This window comes from Ammospiza caudacuta, chromosome 21 (genome assembly GCF_027887145.1).
Source record: "Ammospiza caudacuta isolate bAmmCau1 chromosome 21, bAmmCau1.pri, whole genome shotgun sequence".
NCBI classification, from domain to species: Eukaryota; Metazoa; Chordata; class Aves; order Passeriformes; family Passerellidae; genus Ammospiza; species Ammospiza caudacuta.
Window position 1 is genome coordinate 2,655,062 of NC_080613.1, and position 20,857 is coordinate 2,675,918.

General features: G+C 59.1%; 1 protein-coding gene across 2 annotated transcripts in view; it reads right to left on the reverse strand.

The window, feature by feature from the left end:
• NOTCH1 (notch receptor 1) overlaps positions 1-20,857 on the reverse strand; it is a 41,325-nt gene that overhangs the window by 12,407 nt on the left and 8,061 nt on the right. For both annotated transcript variants that reach the window (XM_058818463.1, XM_058818462.1), the window contains exons 3-16: positions 10,792-11,054; positions 9,697-10,035; positions 6,801-6,923; positions 6,431-6,664; positions 6,188-6,343; positions 5,898-6,083; positions 5,382-5,495; positions 4,626-4,739; positions 3,445-3,678; positions 2,992-3,102; positions 2,129-2,321; positions 1,752-1,897; positions 1,108-1,221; positions 142-261 (exon numbers count right to left, since the gene is read on the reverse strand). In XM_058818463.1, coding sequence (XP_058674446.1) covers positions 142-261; positions 1,108-1,221; positions 1,752-1,897; positions 2,129-2,321; positions 2,992-3,102; positions 3,445-3,678; positions 4,626-4,739; positions 5,382-5,495; positions 5,898-6,083; positions 6,188-6,343; positions 6,431-6,664; positions 6,801-6,923; positions 9,697-10,035; positions 10,792-11,054 — 2,447 coding nt within the window. The remainder of the gene's footprint in view (positions 1-141; positions 262-1,107; positions 1,222-1,751; positions 1,898-2,128; positions 2,322-2,991; positions 3,103-3,444; positions 3,679-4,625; positions 4,740-5,381; positions 5,496-5,897; positions 6,084-6,187; positions 6,344-6,430; positions 6,665-6,800; positions 6,924-9,696; positions 10,036-10,791; positions 11,055-20,857) is intronic.

Consider the following 20,857-nt stretch of genomic DNA (forward strand, 5'->3'; position numbering starts at 1 on the left):
CAAGGCAGAAGCCAAGGGATGCAGGCAATGGTTGTGTCCCATCCACCCAGCTGAGCCATGGGGCAGGTCAGGACCCTCCCCAGGGCCGGGGTCCCTGAGAGGAGGGGGGAATTCTAACCCCCAAAAGGGCCATGTCCATACCTTGCCAGCCAGGGGGGCAGCTGCAGGAGAAGCTCTTGTAGTCCTCTGACTCCTGGCACTCGCCACCGTTCTTGCAGGGGCTGCCAGCACAGGGGGCCAGCACATCCTCACAGGTGGCTCCTGCACAGGCACAAGCACCTGCTGACACCCTCCAAAAGGACAGGTGTCCCAAGACCCTGCTCTCCCTGTCCCCTGCCCTGCTGCCAGTCTGGGCAAGGTTCTGCACTTCCCCAGCACCCCAGGGCAGCCCAGATGGGGCTGTCTCCTCCATTTTGGTCACCCATGACCCTGAACCCCCACAAACTTTTATGCCCTGGCTATCTGGGCTGCATGACAGCACTGCACACTTCCTTTGGCAGGGAAGTGCTGCTCAGGGTGTCTTTTCCCCCTTGCTCTCCCTCCCCCCTTCCCTCTCCGCTGCTTTTCCTGTTTACGTCCAGCCAAGGGACACGTTCCCTCCGAACCCTTATCTTCCCTGTCAGCCAATATCTCCTGAACTGGCCTTTGCTATTTTCCAGAGCCTTCCCCTCCCTGCCTGCCCAGTCCTGTCCCCCCGCCAGGGGTTTCTATGGCCACTGCAGAGGGCAGGAAACAGCTCACGGCTTCCTGCCATTGTGCAGGGCTGGCGGGCGGAAGCGCGGGGCCGGCAAACAGGAATCGGCTCAGCAGAATCCCCCCGGCCCCTCAGCCTCGCATCGCCCCTTCCAGCACGGGCACCATGGCTGGGGAGTGTCACTGGGGCAGCCCCTGGGTGCTGCTGCCACCCTCCAGCAGGAGGAGGAGGAAGAGGAGGAAGGGAGGAAGCTCCTGCAAATTTCCTCTGGCTATGCGGTGGAGAGGCTGCGGTCAGGGCAGAGTGAGGGAAGCCTTCATGCCCAGTCCCAGCTCACTGCATGTGCTGGGGACCAGTTTGGTGTCACACGTGAAGCAGAAGCTCCACAGGGCTGTGGTGGGTGCTCCCCTCACCTGTGTAGGGCAGGAGGCAGTTGCAGGTGTAGCCAGCAACGTCATCAATGCACGTGCCCTGGTTCAGGCACGGGTTGGAGGCACATTCGTTGATATTGGTCTGGCAGTTGGGGCCTGTGTTGAGAAAAACAGACACACGTGGCTGTGATGGAGGTGTGCTGGTGGCAGGGGGCTGAGGGCACAGTGGGGACACGGTGGCAATGACAACAGCACACCCACTGCCCTGGGAAAGTCTGCTGTGCTCAGCTCCAGCCCTGAGCTCTGCTGAAGGTCTCCAGGAGGGCTGCACTGCCGCAGCTCCCAGCCACACCTGGGGCTCCACTGTTCCCAAAATGAAGCCTCCAGTCCACCTGACACCATGGAACACCCACCGACAGCTTCCACCAGGCCTCAGTGTGGGGAAAACATGGCAGCATCCCTAGCTGCACCCTTAGATGGAATCATAGACTTGTTAATGCTGAAAAAGCCCTCTAGGATCACCAAGTCCAACCATTAACCAGCATCACTATGTTCCACATCCACACCCCTTTTCAACACTTCCAACCATGATGACTGCACCACTTCTCTGGCCAGCCTGCTCCAGTGCCTGATCACCATTTCCAGGAAGAAATTTTTCAGAATATCCAATCTAACCCCCCACTTACCGCTGAAGCCCTCCCTGCAGGTGCAGATGTAGCCACTGGTCATGTCCTTGCAGGTGCCACCGTTCATGCAGGGGTTGGATTCACACTCATTGTTGTTAATGTCACAGTTTGTCCCACTCCAGCCAGGGTCACAGTCACACTTGTAGCTTTGGGAAAAAAATGGGGCATAAAGAGCTGGTCCATCCCAGCCCTCTAGGCTGCACCAGTCATCATTTATCCAGCAAATCCTGTCCCTCCAGGGAAATAGCCCATGGCACTGGCTCAGAGCATGGACAAGCACCAACTAGGGACAGATGCTCACCCTCCTCTAACCCTGATTTTGTGGGGTCCCTTTGGTCCCTGCAGCCCCCCAGCAGCCCCTGCAGTCTCCAGCCTACCCATTCAGCCCGTCATGGCATTTCCCGTGGATGCAGGGGTTGCTGTTGCACTCATTCACTTCAGACAGGCACTTGGGGTCGTGGAAGCCCTCGGGGCAGAGGCAGGTGAAGCCATTGATGCCATCCTTGCAGGTGCCCCCGTTGTGGCAGGGGTTGCTGGCACACTCATCGATGTTGATGTTGCACATGCGCCCTGGCAAAGGGGGAGCAAGGAGCAGTTACCCCATGAGCATGAACAGCACGGCCTGGGGAGTGCACCCACCAGGCATTCCCCCCTCCAGCCACCCAGGGAGTGTCTGCTGGAGGCTGGGATCTCAGGACACACTCTGCTGGCTGCCCTGCACAAAGGGTGACTTCACACCCTGCATCTCCTGCCTTCATTAAATGGGACTGGGAAGAGGCTGCTCTGGCCCAGGAGGGAACAGCAAAGGGAGGAGGTTTCAGCCTGTAACCCGGGGAGGAGGTTTCAGCCTGTAACCCTACCTGCCATGGCTGACAAAGCCAGGCTTTATTTCAGCTCCCGGCGGGCCCGAGGACAAGGGGCCGCGCGAGCGGGGAGCGGCGGGGGCTGCTCCCATCAAAGCCCTCCACCATTTCCAGCAGCCATCAAACAAACCAGTTGGACAAGGCAGCAACCTGATACCCATGGGAGTGGGCGCAGCAGGAGTCGAATTCGCAGCACCAGACACCCCTTTGATTTCGGACTGAGCCGGGGTCACCCTCCTGAACAAGCAGGAGCGCCGGAGGGTGTAAAACCTCCTACAAGCAGGATGGCAGCATCCCCCCTCCTTATTCCACCCTTGTCCTGGTTTTGTGAGGCACCAGCAGCTGCAGGTCCCCAGGGAGTGAGGCCCTGCTCTCACCTGTGTACCCCGGCTCACAGGTGCACTCATAGCCATTGATCTTGTCGATGCACTTGCCGTAGTCACAGGGGTTGCTGGCACAATCATCCAGGTTGATCTCACAGTTGGGGCCTGGGGAGGGGAGGGGAGTTGTTAGGGGGTCCCCAAGAGGAGAGGAGTGTCATTAGGAGGTCCCCAGACCCATCAAAGCAGTGAAATGAACCCAGCTGGCACCAGCTGCCACCGCCGCCCCACAACAAAGCGCCTCCGCCATGGGCAGCTCCCGGCTGGGGCGCGGTTCCTGCCTGAGCCGGCCACCAAACTGGGAGAACTCGCCCTCACCTGGGATGCCCCAGGCTGGCCCTGGCACCAGGGTGGCTGCTGGTGGTGGCCCAGGGCCAACCTGCCCGAGGAAGAGGACGGGAGTGGGATGCTGCACCAGCACTGCCGATCCAGGGGTTCCCTCCTGCTCACCTGTGGTCCCTTTGAGGCAGATGCAGTTGTAGGCGTTGTTCCTGTCCTGGCAAGTGCCCCCATTTTTGCAGGGCTGGCTCTGGCACTCGTTGATGTTGATGTCACAGCGGTGGCCGGTGTAGCCGGGCTGGCAGAGGCAGGTGAAGGAGGCGATGCCGTCCTTGCAGGTGCCGTAGTGGCACGGGTCAGGGTCACACTCATCGATGTCGATCTCGCAGTGAGCACCTGTGAAACCTGCCAGCAGCAGGAGAGACACGGGGTGAGGGTGGGGGACACGGGGTGCGGATGGGGGACACTCCTTCCCATGCTCTCCAGGTGTGAGTTAGCACACTGGGGTCCCTTTACCTGCCCCACTGTGATTGCTGGGAGTGGGGTGCAGGCAGGGAGCACCCCGATGTGCTGCTGGGGGTCTGCTCAGCCCCCAGCCCTGGGGCTTTGTCCTGGGGTGCACAATGCCCTGCATTAAAGCAGCCTGGGCTGCAAGCAGGGCCCCGCGCTCGTCCCAGCACGCACGGGGGGGCTGGCTGCAAGCACCCCCCAATAATAACCCCCCCGGCAGCTCCTATTCTCCTGGCCAGCTCCCTCCCCGCCGGGTTTGGGGGTGGAGAGCCGAGGACAAAGTACAGCTTTGACTAGACCCCGCCAAGCCCACATAGCAGCTTTTCATCGGAGCTTGGCATTAGCAAGACACTAATTAGAGGCCATTCAGCTGGAAGATTTCTGGCGGGAGCTGCTCCACAAAAGAGCCACTGTTTGCCACCAGGGCTCAAGTCATCATTTTGTGCAACTGCTCCTTAGGTTTCGGTCAGCCAGCCCCCAACGGCCCTGCACCTTGCATGCCCATAGAGGCAGCTTTATTCCTTCCTTCCTGCCTTCCCCCTCGCTGCGGGCGGGAGCACGGTGGGATGGCTGCTGCGGGGCCACACCTAAGGAGTGCCAGGCTCCACACACCTGGCTCCAGAGCCAGCAGGCTCCAGAGCTCGACTTGTTCTGCCAACAGCAGGGAAAGGGACATCCTGCCCTGCTGTCACATCAGCAGGGACCAGCCTCACTGATGGATGGCTTGGGGACACCTGCCACAGCAGGTGCTTGCAGAGGTGGGCACTAAATGATTTGTGCATGTGGTTTTATAGCACATCACGCAGCAGGTGATCCCCACAGCCCCCCCAGCATCCCCTCACCTTCAGTGCACTCGCAGCTGTAGGTGTTGGGGCCATCCACGCACTTGGCACCATTCTTGCAGGGGGTGCTGGCACACTCGTCGATGTCAAACTGGCACAGGTGCCCGTTGAAGCCTGGAACGGAGGGAGAAATCACATCCCTGCATACGGCTGGACCCGCCAGGCTCCCCTCCCCACCAGGATCCCCTCCTGTCAGCCTCCCCTCCCTGCCGGGCTCCCCTCCCTGCTCCCGCCGGCCCCGCATCCCGGCCGGGGCGCAGGGTTTCCATGGGGACGGCTGCTGGGGGCCCTGAATGCGGGGCTGCGACCCACCATTGAGAGCATCTTATTTACATCTCTAGAGGAGCAAAGTCTCTGAACTTCAAAACCTCCTTTCACAGATTAACCGTCTCCCCATTCTCTGCTCCACCCCGTGACTTTGACACCGCATTCAAAGCCGATGGCGCGGCCCCCCCCAGCCCCCCAGCCCTCCTTCCCAAAGAGGGGCCTTTTCAAGTGCAAAGCCGTGGGGTTTAATCCTCCTTCCCCTCTCCCATGGGCGGGAGCTGGAGCCGCATGGCCTGCACGGGGCTGAGCCCCTCATCCCAATTGGAGAAGCTCCCTCCGAACACCAAGAGGTGCTCGCTACGCTCTCCCCATTTCGGAGAGCTATGAAATTTAAGGAGCCCGTTCTTGGCTTGATCCAGGATGCATCCTGACTTTGTTCCCACCACGGGAGCAGTGGGATGGCAGCTGGCCGTGGGAGGGTGCCCGTACCAGTGGGGCACTCGCAGTGGAACTCGTTGATCTTGTCCAGGCAGTTGCCGTTGTGCAGGCAGGGGCTGCTGGCGCACTCGTCCGTGTTGATCTCGCAGTAAACCCCCTCGTACCCTGCCGAGAGACCCAGCACTGTCAGCACCCTGGCACGGGGCTGGCAGAGCCCCACTATGGGTGAGTTACACCTGGGCACATCTAGTCCTCCCATCTTTAAAAGGCAGCTCAGGAGCATGGTGGGATTTGATGCACAAGCTGTTCCTTGGATCAACAGGTTTTGGCTCAATCCAAGCCAAGGCTGGCAAGAGGAGGAGTTCAGTCTAGGGCTGGTGGTGCCCAAATCTCACTTCTTGTGCCCCCACCACACAACCTTTACTGAGCTCTTTGTTTTCAGTGCTATCCCCAGGCACACAGGAGATGTTGACCCAACCCTGCACCAAGCTGAAGCTCAGGGCACTCAAAGCCCACCCACTGCCCACCCCCAGCACCAAGGCTGATTGCACAGGGCTGCCCACACACCGGGCATGCAGATGCACTGGAACTCCCCAATCTGGTCCAGGCAGGTGGCATCATTCTGGCAGGGGTTGGAGAGGCACTCATTGACATCGATCTCACAGCGAGGGCCTGAGTAGCCCTGCAGACACTGGCACTGGAAGGACCCTTGAGTGTTGATGCACTTTCCTGCGTGCTCACACGGGTTGGCTCCTGTAAAACACAAGCACAGCTCTCAGGACTGCTCCTGGCTGTCCCCCTCTGGGGACACTCCTTCCCACCCTCACCCCACGCTGCTGTCCCCCATGTGAGCTCACCCAGCGAGCACTCGTCCACGTCCTGGTTGCAGGCTGGCCCCATGTACCCCGAAGGACACGTGCAGATGGCTTTGCCATTGACGGGGTTGGTGTCGCAGTTGGAGCCCTCGTTGCAGGGGTTGCTGATGCAGGCATCATCCAGGTGGCACAGCAAACCTGGGCACCCAAAGGCACGTCAAGGACGACGGGCACCGAGGAGCCAGGGGACATGCGGGGCAGGGGACAAGGGGGGACAGGGCTGACCTGTGCGGCCGTGGGGGCACTCGCAGTAGAAGGAGGCCACGCGGTCGTGGCAGGTGGCGCCGTGGAAGCAGGCGGCCATGGCGCAGTCGTCGATGTTCTCGCTGCAGTCCTCGCCCGTCCAGCCGTTGACGCAGACGCAGTTGTAGCCGCCGTGGTTGTTGTGGCAGGTGCCGCCGTTCTGGCAGGCGTTGGGCATCAGCTGGCACTCGTCCACGTCCTCAGTGCAGTACTGACCTGCCAGGGGACAGGGAACCTGCTTGGAGCTGGCACTGACCACTCCCGATGTGAAGCAGGACGGCTCTGCCCACACTGTGCCCATCATCCCCGTCCTCCCAGCCCAGCCCTGTGCCAGCCCCGTTCCTGGCATTACCTGTCCACTCAGGTGGGCACTGGCAGTTGTAGGTGTTGACGCCATCCACGCAGGTGCCCCCATTCTTGCAGTTGTTGCCTGGGCAGTCGTTGATGTTCTCCTCACAGTTCTGACCCGTGAATCCTGCGCAGAGGAGACACCTGCCATGATGCCAACTCACCCACTGGCTGTGTCACCACTGTGCCCCTCACTACCCCCTCTCCAGCAGGTTCATTATCAGGTGCTGAGCGTGTGCCAGGTGGCTCTGAGCACCTGCCTGGTTTGATCTTCATCCCCATTCTGCCTCTGCTGCCAGAGCCTCCAGCCCCGGAGACTGCCCCGAGCAGCGGAGGATCTGACTCCACACAAGCCAGAACGAAGCAGGGCTGCTCCCACGAAGGCTTGTGGCACCCAGTGCTGAATCACCAGTGTTTAATTTCACTTGTAAAGAGCCTCAGCAGCGCTTGCCCCTGAGGGGGATCCAATCCCTGCCAGGGCGAGCCAACGTCCCACACGGCGCTGGGTTCATCCCAGCCCACCTCCTGCTTGGGTTTGTTATCCCCTCCAGCTGATAGCATGGAAACCCTGCCACCCCCAGCCTCTGCAGCAGGAGCACAGCAGCCAGGCCCTCCTCAGGACATCTGCCAAGCCACCTCCAACTGACATTTGTGTTAAAAGCTTCATTTACTGTACAACCCTCAAAGCTCTTGACCCAGCGGCTTGTGGTTTGGGGTGGCAATGCCAGCCCACAGTGTCAGTGTCCATCTGCAGCTCCTTCAGACTCCTCAGGGTGTTCTGCAGGTCCAGACCAGGCTGCTCCCCACCCAGGTCACCTGCACAGGTAAGGACCAGGTGCCCAGGCTCATCCTCTGTGGGACCCCAGACCCTGGCCCACTTGGGAGCTTTCCCCTCACTCTCTCCACATTTTCCTCTCCCCATCTCCATCACATGGGGTGCAGCCACAGCTTTTTACGGTTGCAGATAACATTGATCCGCACCTCATTTTTAAGCAGTGGGGCCGAGCCTGAGCAGCCATAGCTCCCAATGTCCCAGATACCAGGATTAACTCATTTTGAACCATCCAAATGAGTAATTAGCACGGCAATTACTTTAAACTCAGGGTTACATTCTGCAGCGATGGCACGATAAAACAGCCAAGATTAGTTTTACTTGCAGAAACCCGGTACAGCCAGGCCTCTCCAGGAATGAAAAGGGGACATTGTTCCATGTTTGCTGTGCCACATACCAGCATATCAATCACCCCCTTATCACGGGCAGCAGCCCCCTGTCCCTCTGCTGCCTGCAGCTCCTGCATTGTGTGTGATGGAGGAGCTGCTGAGGGACCTGAGCAGGGGCTGTGCCAGCCCACGGGAGGTGAAGCAGCTCCTGCAGGATGCAAATCTCCCCTGGGAGCACCCACGGAGCCGCAGCTGGGTGTGACAGTGCTGGGCTGTGCCCCGGGCTGTGCCTCACCCCGTCGTGCTCAGGGAAAGTGCCTCGTCAGCAGAAGGGCAGGGCAGGGCAGCACAGCTCCTCCTGCACCTCCTCTGGCAGCTCCACCTGCCCATCCCTGCGGGACAGGGCTCCCAGCTGCCCCAAAGGAGAAGGAGCATCGCTCGTCCTGGAAGGAAAGGTTTCCCTCCTGAAACTGCTGGCTCATCAGCCCCACACCTCCCTGTCCTCAAGGACAGGAGCTCTGCTCCAGCCTGGGTGAGCTCTGGTGGGGTGAGGCAGGAGACCCTGCAGGGCCCTGTCTGTGCTGGATGGTTGATGAGATTGCTGAGGTACTGCACACAAAAGCTTTGGGAAGGGGGTGGAACCTCTGAACCTGTGTCAGACATCACGACAAGATCCCCCAGAGAGCTCACAGGGATCACTCATCTGCCCCAACCCAGGCTGGGTGTGGGTGTCTGTGCCATCTGGGAGACCCCATGCCCACCCTGATGCCACGTCCCCAGCAGGGATGGGGCAGGAGCTCAGGGAGGGAGGCTGGAGCTCCCCATGGCAATGCCCAGCAATGCAGAGCAGAGAAACCACCCAAGCCTCACCCTGCTCTGGCCACTGCAGGGCTATGGGTGACCAGAGGATCAAACCAACCCCACAATAGGCTCCTCAGGCACCACAGTGCTGCCCACAGCTTCCTCCCCAGGGACAGGGCGGTGCATCCCCTCCACATCTGCACAGCTGGCCAGTGTGGCTGGCTGGGGTGAGGACAGCCCTTATCCCAGGAAACACAACCTGGTCTGAGCGTGGCTCTGGGCTGAAACTCCACTTTCATTTCTCCAACCGACCCATGGAGCTGCTCAGTCCCTTCTGCTCCCTGCCCTTACTGCACTGCAGGCCCACTGTGTGAGGGCAGAAGTGAAAGGGCTTGCTGGGGTCAGGCAGCCCTTTCACAGCTGCTGCTCTTCTCTGGGGTTTGCAGGGTGCCAAGCTCCTTTCCAGGGTGCCAAGATCCCTTCCAGGGCACTGAGCTCCCAGGACAGTCCCCACAGGTCCCTCCACAGGAGCTCTCCATGCCAGAGGCTGCAATCCTGCTCCAGAGCTTGCCAGAGGGAGCAGCAGCGAGCACAGAGAGGGTCTTCCTTCCCCAGCTCTGTTAGCACTCAGAAACTTTCCAAAATAGCCATTCCGGGCTAATTATTCCAGTCTGGAAGTGGATTGAGCTAAAGCGGAAAAAGGCACTCTTATTCTGGAATATGAGCATCCGCACAGGGGCCTCTGCTCAAACAGTTGCTTTGGAAGAGCTATTTTGGTGAAGCACAAAGTATATAAAGCCCCCAGATGAACTCTCCTCCTCGGGCATCGCTGCCCAACGTCTTCCCTAAAGCACAACCAGAGGGTTCTGCCTCTCCCAGACGGGAAATCCAGGCACCACTCATTTAGGGTGGACTGCCCCATGCCCTCCCCTCCGTACCTGGCAGGCAGGTGCAGTCGTAGGTGGTGTCCCCGATCTGGCGGCAGGTGCCCCCGTTCTGGCAGGGCGAGGGGTTGCAGGGCACGTAGAGGTGCTCGCAGTTCTGCCCCGTGTAGGCTGGCTTGCAGGAGCACTGGTAGGTGCCCACCTCGTTGGTGCAGCTGCCACCGTTCTTGCAGACGGGCGGCGAGATGTTGCACTCGTTGACGTCCTGCTTGCAGTTGGCGCCGTGGAAGCCGGCGGTGCAGCGGCAGATGTAGTGCGCCTCGAAGGGCACGCACTGGCCCCCGTTGGCACACGGGTTGGAGGCGCAGGGGTCGGCCTGCTGGCAGGTTTTGCCTGGGGAGGGCAGGGAGGGAGGGTGAGGATGCAAACAGCAGCTCAGCTTTGGTGGCAGCTACCTACACTGAGGTGCAGACCTGCATCTGGGACTGGTTGTGCCTGATCGATCGCGCCACCTCGAACCACCACTGTGCAGTAGGGTCGCAGTTCCCTCAGCTGCCATCCACCCACCCTAAAAAGCTCTGCAGTCTGCCCACCCTCAACCAGTTTTGCAGACTACCCTGCCCACCTCTCAAAGCCAAAATCACAGGCAGCTCTCGATCCCTGTGGCATCTCTTGGTGCCAGTGATCTACACTAAGGTGCAGACCTGGATCTGGGATTGGCTGTACCTGATCCCCCCCACTTCAAACTGCCACCCCCTAGATCTAGGACTGGTTGTACCTGATCCCCCTACCTCAAAACCCCATCCTCCAGATCTGGAATTGGTTGTACCTGATCTCCCCACTGTGCAGTAGGGTCGCAGTTCCCTCAACTGCCACCCCCAACCAGCTTTGCAGACCACCCTGCCCACCTCCCCAAAGCCAAAATCACAGGTAGCTCTGCATCCCTGTGGCAGCTCCTGGTGCCAGTGATCCACACCGGGGTGCAGACCTGGCTGCCATCTACTCACCCAAACCATCTTTGCAGTCCATCCACTCCTAACCAGCTTCACCCACCTCCCCTAACCCAAACTCAGGGGCAGCTCTCCGCCCTTCCCCTGGGGTGGCAGCCCACCCCTCCCTGCCCAGCCGTGCCCCCAGGTGCCCCCTGACCTGACCATCCGGGCGGGCAGCGGCACTTGTACTCGCTGAGGGTGAGCAGGTCGCAGGTGCCGCCGTTGCGGCAGGGGCTGCTGAGGCAGGCGTTGTCGCGGGGCGTCAGGCACAGCTCGTCGGTGAAGCCCAGGCGGCAGGCGCAGCTGTAATCCACCGTGCTGCCGCGCACCAGCGCCGTGCAGGTGCCCGCGTTCTTGCAGGGGGAGCTCAGGCACGGGTTGGGCAGCTGGCACCTCTCGCCCATGTAGGCACCGCTGCACCTGGCAGGGGTGAGGTGAGACATCAGCGGGACGGCTCTGAACGCCCCAAGGGCACCGTGAGCCCCAGGGACCGGCCCAGCCACATCCAGGCTCTGCCCTGGCTGCTCCAGGCTGGGAAGGGGAGGATGAAAGGTGCAGGGAACAAAGGCGGCCCCCATGGAGGGGCCTGTGCTGACTTGCAGAACCGCAGCCATCCTGCGCCTCATCTCCCTCCCCTCCCTGCTCAACGGGGAAACTGAGGCACAAGGGACGAGAGGAGCATCCCCATACCCACACCAAATCCACAGGGACAGCCCTGCTCCCTGCCCACGCTGGAGTCTCTGCTGCACCAGGGTTATTTTTATCCTCCCTCCCTCCTAAATCACTCAAACACAATTAAGCAGGGGCTCAGCACTGGCTGGCAACAGGTGGGATGCGTTCCTGCTCCTCCAAGTCAGCTGAGAGCTTCCCCAAAGGCAAACCCTGCACGAGGAGGGTGAGAGGCTCTGGCTGCTGCATCCCTCTGCGTGGGGGCCCTGAGAGAAGAACCGCTGATGCCACCACCAGCTTCACCATCTGTCACCACTGGCCCCCTGGGCTGGAGCTGGCACCAGAGATGTGCCCTGATGGCAAACCCCACCAGCCATCCTGGTGGACCTGGGCAGGATGTGTGGCTGGCAGGACCCTGCAGAGTGGGCAGGATGAGGATGAGGAGCAAAGCTGTGCACCTGACACAAAAAAAGGCACAAATGGCCCCGCTTGGGGGTAAGGCAACCCCAGCTGCAGGTGAGGCAACCCCAGGTGGGGAAGGTGACACCACCGGGGGGATCCCGGGCGCTGTGGCAGGTCAGGCTCAGGGCACCACGAGCTCACACCTGTTGCCATCAGACCTGGTGGGACATCACATTCCTGAGCCTCCTGCACGCCTCCAAGGCTCCTGTGGCACGGGGGTGGGCAGGGGGGTCCCAGAGGATGCTGCAGAGCACAGCAGTCACCTGCAACCCCCAAAACCAGCCCGTGGGGCTCCTCTGGTGAGGCACAACCAGCAATCCCCACCCTCAGCCACCCCAGCCCGGAGCCACAGCGCTCTGCCGGCGGCACGACCACGTTCCAGCCCTGCTCCCCCTCTCCTCCTACTTTTTTTTTTTTTTTTTTTTTTTTTTTTTTAACCCAATTCTGATTTCATTGTCGGGGGATTGTGTGAGAATTTGTCAGGATTCGGAGACATTTTGAGTTAATGAGACGGCATTATCCAGGCCAAATGAAAAAGAAAATGTGTATAATAATAAATCAGGGCATCTGCTCGGCACACAAAGGGCGGCGGGGAGCAGGTGTGCATCCTAATGAGGCTCAGCAGCTGCCGGCGCCCGCGGACGGACGGACGGACGGACGGACGGACGGTGCCCGGCCCGCCGGCGGCTCCGAGGCCGCTTCTGGGTGGCTGCGCGGGGAATGCGGAGCTCTGGGCCCGCCTGAGAAGGGCCCTTTGTGCGGGACAGGGACAGGAACGGGAGCAGGCAGAGGCACAGACACGCCGCCGGGCTGTGCAGCCATCTGGGAAAAGCGCCCCTGTGCCGCCCCGCACACGCTGCATTTCTTAAATCAATCCCCCCGCGATGTGCGGGGCTGGAGGAGAGAGGAGCGGCACGGGAGGGTGCGGTGGGAGGGAAAGGAGGGGGAAAAAGGGGATAAGGAGAGTGGGGGGAAAAAAGAGGGAATGAGGAGAGGGGGAAGAAAAGAGGGGGGGAAAAGGGGGGAATGAGGAGAGGGGAAAGAAAAGGGCAATAAGGAGAGTGGGGGGGAAAAAAGGGGAATGAGGAGAGGGGGAAGAAAAGGGGAATGAGGATGGGGGAAGAAAAGAGGGAATGAGGATAGGGGGAAAAAAAGTTGATGCTGGACAAAGAGGTGCAGTGGCAGCGCGGGAAGCGCTGGGCGCGGCGGTGCCACCACGGGACAGGGACACGGAGATGCTGCAGGACCAGAGGGGATGCTCAGGGACCCGAGGGGATGCTCGGCATCCCAGGACAAGGCAGGAGGCCAGGGGGGCTCTCTGGAATTGGGGTTCCTGCGCTGTGAGGTCGGGGACAAGGGCACACAGCCCAATGCCCTCCCACTGAATTAATTTTCAGACTGATTCCAATTCCAGCGCAGGCAAGGGGGGCCTGAACACATGGATGGGAAACCTAAGTAAATCCCAGCCTGAACCTGGGCGTGGTTATTAGCCAGAAGGTTAATTGGTGATGGGAAGAACCCTGAGGGACAGGGATGCCCCTGCCTGAAGGCACAGGGTGGGTAGGGGACAGTGGCACTGCCTGGGCTGCCAACAGTGGCAGTGCTCAGGATGGGGACAGTGGCACTGCCCGGGTTGGGGACAGTGGCAGTGCCCGGGCTGGGGACAGTGGCATTGCTCAGGATGGGGACAGTGGCACTGCCTGGGTTGGGGACAGTGGCAGTGCCAGGGTTGGGGACAGTGGCACTGCCCGGGTTGGGGACAGTGGCATTGCTCAGGATGGGGACAGTGGCACTGCCTGGGTTGGGGACAGTGGCAGTGCCAGGGTTGGGGACAGTGGCAGTGCCCGGGCTGGGGACAGTGGCATTGCTCAGGATGGGGACAGTGGCACTGCCCGGGTTGGGGACAGTGGCAGTGCCCGGGCTGGGGGCTGCCCCACACCTGGCAAGGCTGCTCAGGGGCTTTCCAGGCTTGTGCTTCAGGAAACCCCTCAAGTTTCATGGAGTTCATAGATTATTTTAAAATTAACTTCTATTTGTTTAAGAGCTGATTCATGGTCACAATCAGCTCCAGGAGTGAGGAGGGTGCAGCAGATGGCAGGGAAGAGTTCAGCCTGGAAGGGCTGAGATGGGCACAGGTGGGCCATCAAGTCCAGGCTACACTCACACTCTGTATCTCTCCTCCCAAAAGGGGCATTCCCAGCAAATCTTCAGGAAAAATCACCACAGCAGAGGCACCTTCCAATCCAGCAGTCACTGCTCTAACCCAGGGAGGATTTCTGCCATTCCACATGGGGCTGTGCAGCACAGACCTGCTGATGTGCCCAGCAACTCCCAGCCTCACACACCCACTGCACACACAGGAGCATAGGAACCTCCCAAATCTCTCCATGGTTTCTGAATCATCTTGGCTTCTTTGTGCCCAGGACATCCTCCTCCCTCTCCACACCACTCCTGCAACAGCAGCTCTGGGACAAGCAGGGGAGAGCACATTCCCAGCCGTGGATGGAGCCACCACAGGATGAATTTCACTGTTCCCTCCTCTCATGGGTCCCAGAGCTCACACAGACAGACTGGAGCTGCATTTCAAAGCCCAGCGACCTCAGCAGATTCAGAGAGTCCTGGCTGCAGAGCAGAGCCTGGAGACAAGTCTCACATGCAAAGCAAGAGATCAAACACCAGGTGAAGAACCAGGGCAACCCAAGCTGTAGTTAGTTATTCTCCAACTTCTCCAGCTCTGGAAAGGCTGGATTCAGCAGAGCTAAGTTCAACTCCCAGCTATGCTACAACCACCCATTTCTCCAGGGACTAAAAACCTCTCCTAAAGCTCAGCCCAAGGAGCTGAGCTTTATTTTCTGTAAAAGACACGAGGTGGTGTCAGGTGAGCGGACGTGGAGGATGCGACGTCCCCGCGGGCTCAGCCAGGTGAAGATCACCCTGTGGTTTTTTCCTTTGGCATTTCCCAAGCCAGGGCTATCCAAAGCCAACCCCGAGCAGCTCATGGAAATTAGCATGGGAGACATTAAAGCTCAGCTTTAATTACAGCTGTACCTGCTGGCAGAGGACAGGGCGGGTGCTGCAGGATCAAAACAGCTCAGGAGGGCCATTAGGAAGCAGCTTGGAGGCACTGAAATGTGGCCAAGCTGCCCGGGGTCCTGAGGAGCCTCTGTGAAAGCCTCAGCCAGGCTGCTGTGGTCACAGTCCCAGCTCCAGGCATGACAAGCACCCCGTTCCCAAACCAGGCAGGAATGGCTAAAAATACCCCAGTGTCTCCCTCATTGTTTCCATTGACTCATTAACGTGCTGAGGAGGCATCAAAGGCTCCATTTTAGCCACTGATGGAAGTTAACTGCATCTCCATCCCCATCCCCATCCCAATCCCCATCCCTGTGATGGCCAATCTCTGCTCCAACACACAATCCCCCCTCTCCCAGCACCATTCCAGCAGAAAATCTCACACCTCTGCCTTTCTGGGGTGTTTTCCACCACGGGAGCAGCAGCCAGCCCCCAGCCCCGTGCATGAGGGTGCTCCCTGCAGGGTGAGCACACTGATTTACACTGCCCTGGGTGTCTGGGGCTGGCCATCCCAGTGGTGTTTTTTGTTTCTGGGGGTCAGGCAGAGGCTGGGAGCTGGATTCCCACAGCACCAGGCTGGGATGTGTCTTCCCCCTCGGAATGAGCATCCGAGTGCAAACTGTGGCGAGGGGGGACAAGATTAATAATGCGCCGAGCTGCCGGCCATAAATCTGCATGATTCACGGCCAGAGTGAAGGGTGATGGAGAAGGCCTTGTCCAAGGTCAGACAGCAGTCCCTGGGGACAGCCTGGGAACAGCAGCAGCAGCCCTGAATTCCCACTCTGCTCCCAGCACCAAGCCTGGGCCAAATCTGGATCTGCTCAGCACGGGCACGTGCATTTGTTGTGTCTGCTGCACATCCTTGAGTTACAACCAGAGGCCCAACGCTGCAGCTATTCCAGCGAGGCTCCAGGAGAGCTCAGCGGATCAGAAAATCCAAAGAGTGAGCTTGAATGAATGAGCTGCAGGAGTATCAGAGCCAGCTGCTGCCTCAGCTCTGCTCCACACCTCTGCTCACTAACACAGCTCCCAGCATCTCTGCCGGAGCTGGGGTGCCCATCCCAGCCCCCCAACCTGTGTTTTCTGCTCTGGGTGCTCCCTGTGAGTGGCTCTGGTGCTGCCAGCCCTCTGTTGGCTCTCTGTTGCTCAAGGCTTTTGCTCCAAACCACCAGCAACAGGTTTTGTCCGTGCGCAGCAATGCGGGCACTGAAAGCATCCCGAGGCAGATGTTTCTGTGACCCCTGACCCAAGACTAATGTTTTCCTCTGTGACTGAGCTGCCATCTGCCACAGGCAGCACAGATGACACCCAGCCAGCACAGCTCCTGCACGGCAGCACGGGGGCTTTGTTCAAATCGGGATGCACAGCCCTGCACAAGCACAGCCCAGGCTGTGTCGCAGGGGTGGCCGGGATGTGGCATCACCCCCCAGCTCCCACCATCACTGCCCTCCTGCCAGGACACAGCCTGTTCTCCCAAGGGACACTGAGACAGGGGCAGGGCTGGAGGCAAAACCCACTCTGGGCTTACAATGTACAAAAAATCCCAACAAACAAAGTGGAAACCAGGTGTAAACAGGAGATGCACGGGCTGTCCCCCATGCCCATCCTTTGGAGGGGGAGGTTCAAGGGACAGCCCCACACTGCAGGAAGGGACAGGGGGCTGGTGGGGACCCCCATCCTGGCCCCACATCCAGGCTGCCTCTTATCTGCTCTGCTATCACCCAACCTCTTCCTCACCCTCAGCTGCTGGAAGCACCAACGGCCGTGGTTGTTCTCCCCAAGGTCTGAGCAGCGTGGGAAAGCTGAGCAGGGCAGGCTCAGGTCTTTACTCGAGCACCATTTTGGGGGCACTCGAGACTGACGGGACCAGGACAATCCCTGGTGCTGGGTGCAGGGTCTCCCATCATGGGGAGAAGCCCTCTCCCCAACAGGCTGGGCTGGGGGATGCCATTCTCTGCTCCCAGAGACTCAGGCAGAGCCACCCCAGCACAGAGAAGGTTCAGGAGCACAACTGTGACCTTGAGTGGTGCAGAGGGTCCCCCCGTGGGACCTTCACACCCCCAGAGCCCTGCGCAGCAGCAAATGTGCTGCGTGACCTGGGGGTGGCTGTGCCAGCGTGCTCGGGACCCCGTGGAGTGGAAGACACTCAGATTTCACACGTTTGCAGGCAACAGCTGAGGGAAGGAGAATCAACCCTCAGAAGAGCCTCCCTTGGCTGCACAGGAGCCCAGAGGCAGCGCAGGCTGCCCCAGGTGCAGAGCAGGGACACAGCCCTGCAGCTCTCGGGGTAACCGTCACCCCCGGGCTGGCACGGGCAACCACAGCCCCACAGCCTCCCCTGAGCCCCACAGCTGCACAGCCCAGGCAGCCACACACAGCAGCCACCTTTCCAGTTGTGCCAGTGGCTCCCTGCCTGGCACAGCCTGGCAGCAGCACCCAGCTGAAGTCACACCCTTTCCCCTAAGACACGTCTGCTCGCTGCCAGCCCAGGGAGCCCTGAGCTCCCCTGGCTGCAGCCTGACCAGAGAAAAGGCCAGTGCTTGGGGATATGAGAGAAGAAACCTGCTTCTCACCCCAGCTTATTCCATTCGTTCTCGTTCCACCGCCTCCCCAAGGATGCCTCCCGTGATGCATGGAGCAGCAGGTGCATTCTGTGGTCCCCAGGATGGCTTCCTGCCCTGGAAACAGCCTGCTGGCACAGGAGCACACTCTGGAGCCAGGGGAAGGCAGGAAAACAATCCTGCTGGGGAATCAGAGCTCAGCACCCTGCCCTCTGCCCCATCCTCCTCGCCTGGCATCACCAGGGGCACACGGATAGAAATTGGTGCAGGGAGATGAGGAACGCTTTGGGTGCTGCCCTGACCTCCCTGGAGCACGTGGGGCTGTGGATGCTCCCTGTTCCCAGGGGCTGTGGGGCTGCTTGAGGCCCTGTGGCTCCATAGCTCACCTGCAGCTTTGCTTGGTGGTTCCTGGCACCAAAGGCTTCACCAGAGCTGCCAGGAGAGCCAGGGCATGAAGGCAGAGCTGCCCTCACCCATGTGGGGCACCCTAAATGGCTGATGCACCCCAAAGCTGCCCTGGCACCAGCACAGCCCCACAGAAACCTCCACAGCAGCCACGACGGAGCTCCCAGTACCAAAACCCAGCTCAACACATAAGTGGTGGTTTTTTAAGAAGTTTCATCCAGGTCCTGCTTTATTAAACACTCTGGGACACCAGCCTGGGAAAAAAGCAGAGTTTCACATAGGGAGGTGGTTGGCAAAGCAGCAGGTTACTCCAAGTGACATCAGGTTAATAAAGCAAGAGCAGATCTCCATTCTTGTTTAATTAAAAAAGCAAACTGCAATCCCAAGTCTTTGATGTGTTTTTTTTTTCTTTCTCTTGTTTCATTTCATTTTTGACCTAGCCCAAGTCATCTAATTGAGATTTTAAGATCCAGACTTTCATCTGGAGAGAAACTAAAGGAATTCCCAAAGCTGGATATACTCGTGGACAGGAGTGGGGAAGAAACATGCTAGAGCCCTGTTCCTCCTCTGAAGGAAAAAAATGCCTTTGTTTCTTAAGCAGACATTAGTCAGGACAGTTTGGGAATCAAAGTTCCCATTGTAATGAAAAACAATATAATCCCATTACTAAGCAGAGTGGTCAGGCCATTCAGGGGTGGTAACTGGCTACCTGGGAAGGAGCTGCCTTTCAATGCAGCTTCATTCACAACAAACATGAAAGATGTCAAAGGAAGAGCCCAAGACAAAACTCGCCCCATTCCCACCCTCAACAATGGCTGCTGTGAAATATTTGTTTTCCCCAGTGGATGTGTTTTATATCCTCTGCCGGCGCAAGGCTGCACAGCCCCATTGTTTGTGGGAGCCCAGCTCGCTCTGCTCACCCTGCTCCTGCATTTATGGGGTGGCCATGGAGGATGGATCCCCAGGGAACACAGCCTGGGCTGGGGCTGGCACACGGTCCCAGGACCCACCTGTGTGACATTCCTGGGGCTGGACCCCCAAGGAGCACCCACGGTGCCCACCAGACGCTGGAATGGCACCCAGCCCCTGTGGCACCTGACAGCACCCCCTGAAACTGCTCCCTGCTTCTGCCCTCTGAAAATGTGATATTCTTTAAGCCAGCAGAAGAAAAGTCAGAATTTGGGGGAGATAAGGAGTTGCTCAGCATTGCCTGAAGTCACTCTTCCCTCACCACCTTTTTGGGGTAACTGCTGGTTTTACCCCACTCTGGACCAGCACTTGCTGCCCATTCAGGTTGAATTCACTCTGCAGTGCTCTCTGAGCTCTGGCACACACACAGCCCAGTGTTAGAATCTCACTCAGTGATGATGGACTCCCTCTTTTCTCCCCTTTCCCCCTCAAACCAAGTTTTGGCTAAACACCACACTGCCCCAGAGCCAAATATGGAAAACTCCCACTCGTGACCCCACCATCCCACTCGTCTAATCCTGAACTTCAAACCCACGATTAGGATCTGAACAGCCACCAAAAGTTTAAACAAGCTAAATTTAGCCCTGATATTTATAAACAGGGAGGAGAGGGGGGTTCTGCAGAGCACACGGGTGCCCCGTGGCACAAAGCCAACCCAAAGCCAAAGAAATTCCTGCTGGGGATGGGATGGGGAGTGGCAAGAGGTGGCAATGGCCAGACAGGGATGGTTTCAGCTCCCCTCAACCAGCCATGGAGTTGCTGGTCTCCCTTTGCAAGAAAAACCCCAGAAATAGTTATTAACAACAAAACTCTTGCCCACTTGGGAACCATGCGTGTAAGGAGCGGAGAGCGGACGGGTTCTGGGATCTGGGACCCCGGGATTTCTGTTGCTGCTGAGTCTAACCAAGGAAACAGCAGCGAGGGAGGGAGGGAAGCCTGTGCCTCCTCTGCCACCTTTTGCCGGCAGAAATCCCTGTGTCAACATGACGCCCTCGCCGAGGGAGCGGGACAATGGTGGCGGCTCTGCCCTCCGGCCGCAGCCCGCATTCCTGCCCCCCTCCCCTGGAAACCCCCCTTTTGTGGGGAGCGGCAGGCCCTGTGAAAGGGCCGTCTGTCGCCCTGCCTTTTGACTCGCAGGTCTGTGTCTAACATTTTAATAGGGGCTGGGGGCCGGGGACAGCCCCTCCTCTGTCCCTGCTGCTCCCCCGGGGGGTCACTCTCCCAGCCCGCCCCAAAGCGTCCCAGAGGACAGGCACATTCCTCCACCTGCTCCAGAGGAGCCAGCCCATGGCTTCACCAGCCAGGAGAGCCCTTGGGAGGGTCTCATCCTGCTCCCCTCAAGCAGGGATGCTCCAGCAGGGTAGGGACATGCTCTCCTCCACAGCTGCAGAAAATTCCCTAAAATAAACCACGGGACACTCACAAATGCTCCATCCCCGGGCAGCGATGCCAGCAGGGAGTATGTGGCCCTTGGTGTCCCCTTCACCCTGCTGACAAAGCCAAAAGCCATCCCTCCAAGCAGGGATGTTCCAGCAGGGCGGGAGTGCTGGGGACATGCTCTCCTCCATGGCTGCAGAAAATTCCTTAAAATAAACCACGGGTCACTCACAAATGCTCCATCCCCAGGCAGTGATGCCAGCAGGGAGTGTGTGGCCCTTGAGGTCTCCCATCATTCTGCTAACAAAGCCAAAACCCACAGTGCCAAGGGCTCTTTGCCCTGCTCCTCTTGGGGACAGGTGTGGCAGCATCACACCACACCACAGAGGATGAGGAGGCACTGGCACCAGAATGCCAAACTCAGTCCCGACAACAGATCCTGCACAGCCCAGAGGATAAAGCAAAGCTGGCACTGCCACTCTCAGCCATGGTGAGTTTAAACCAAGCCCAAAGGCTGGCACAGGTTGCCCACCCCTGGGTGCCCCTGTGGCCCCCAGCCCTCCCAGCCCACCTGCCTGCAGGGTGCCCCTTCTATTAAATAAGGGCAGCGTTATAGCATCATTAAAACTTAATAAATCCATTTCCCATATAAATAGCATTAAATCCAGGTTTTGGGGAAGGGAATTAGGGTGAAAACTTGTTAAAAGA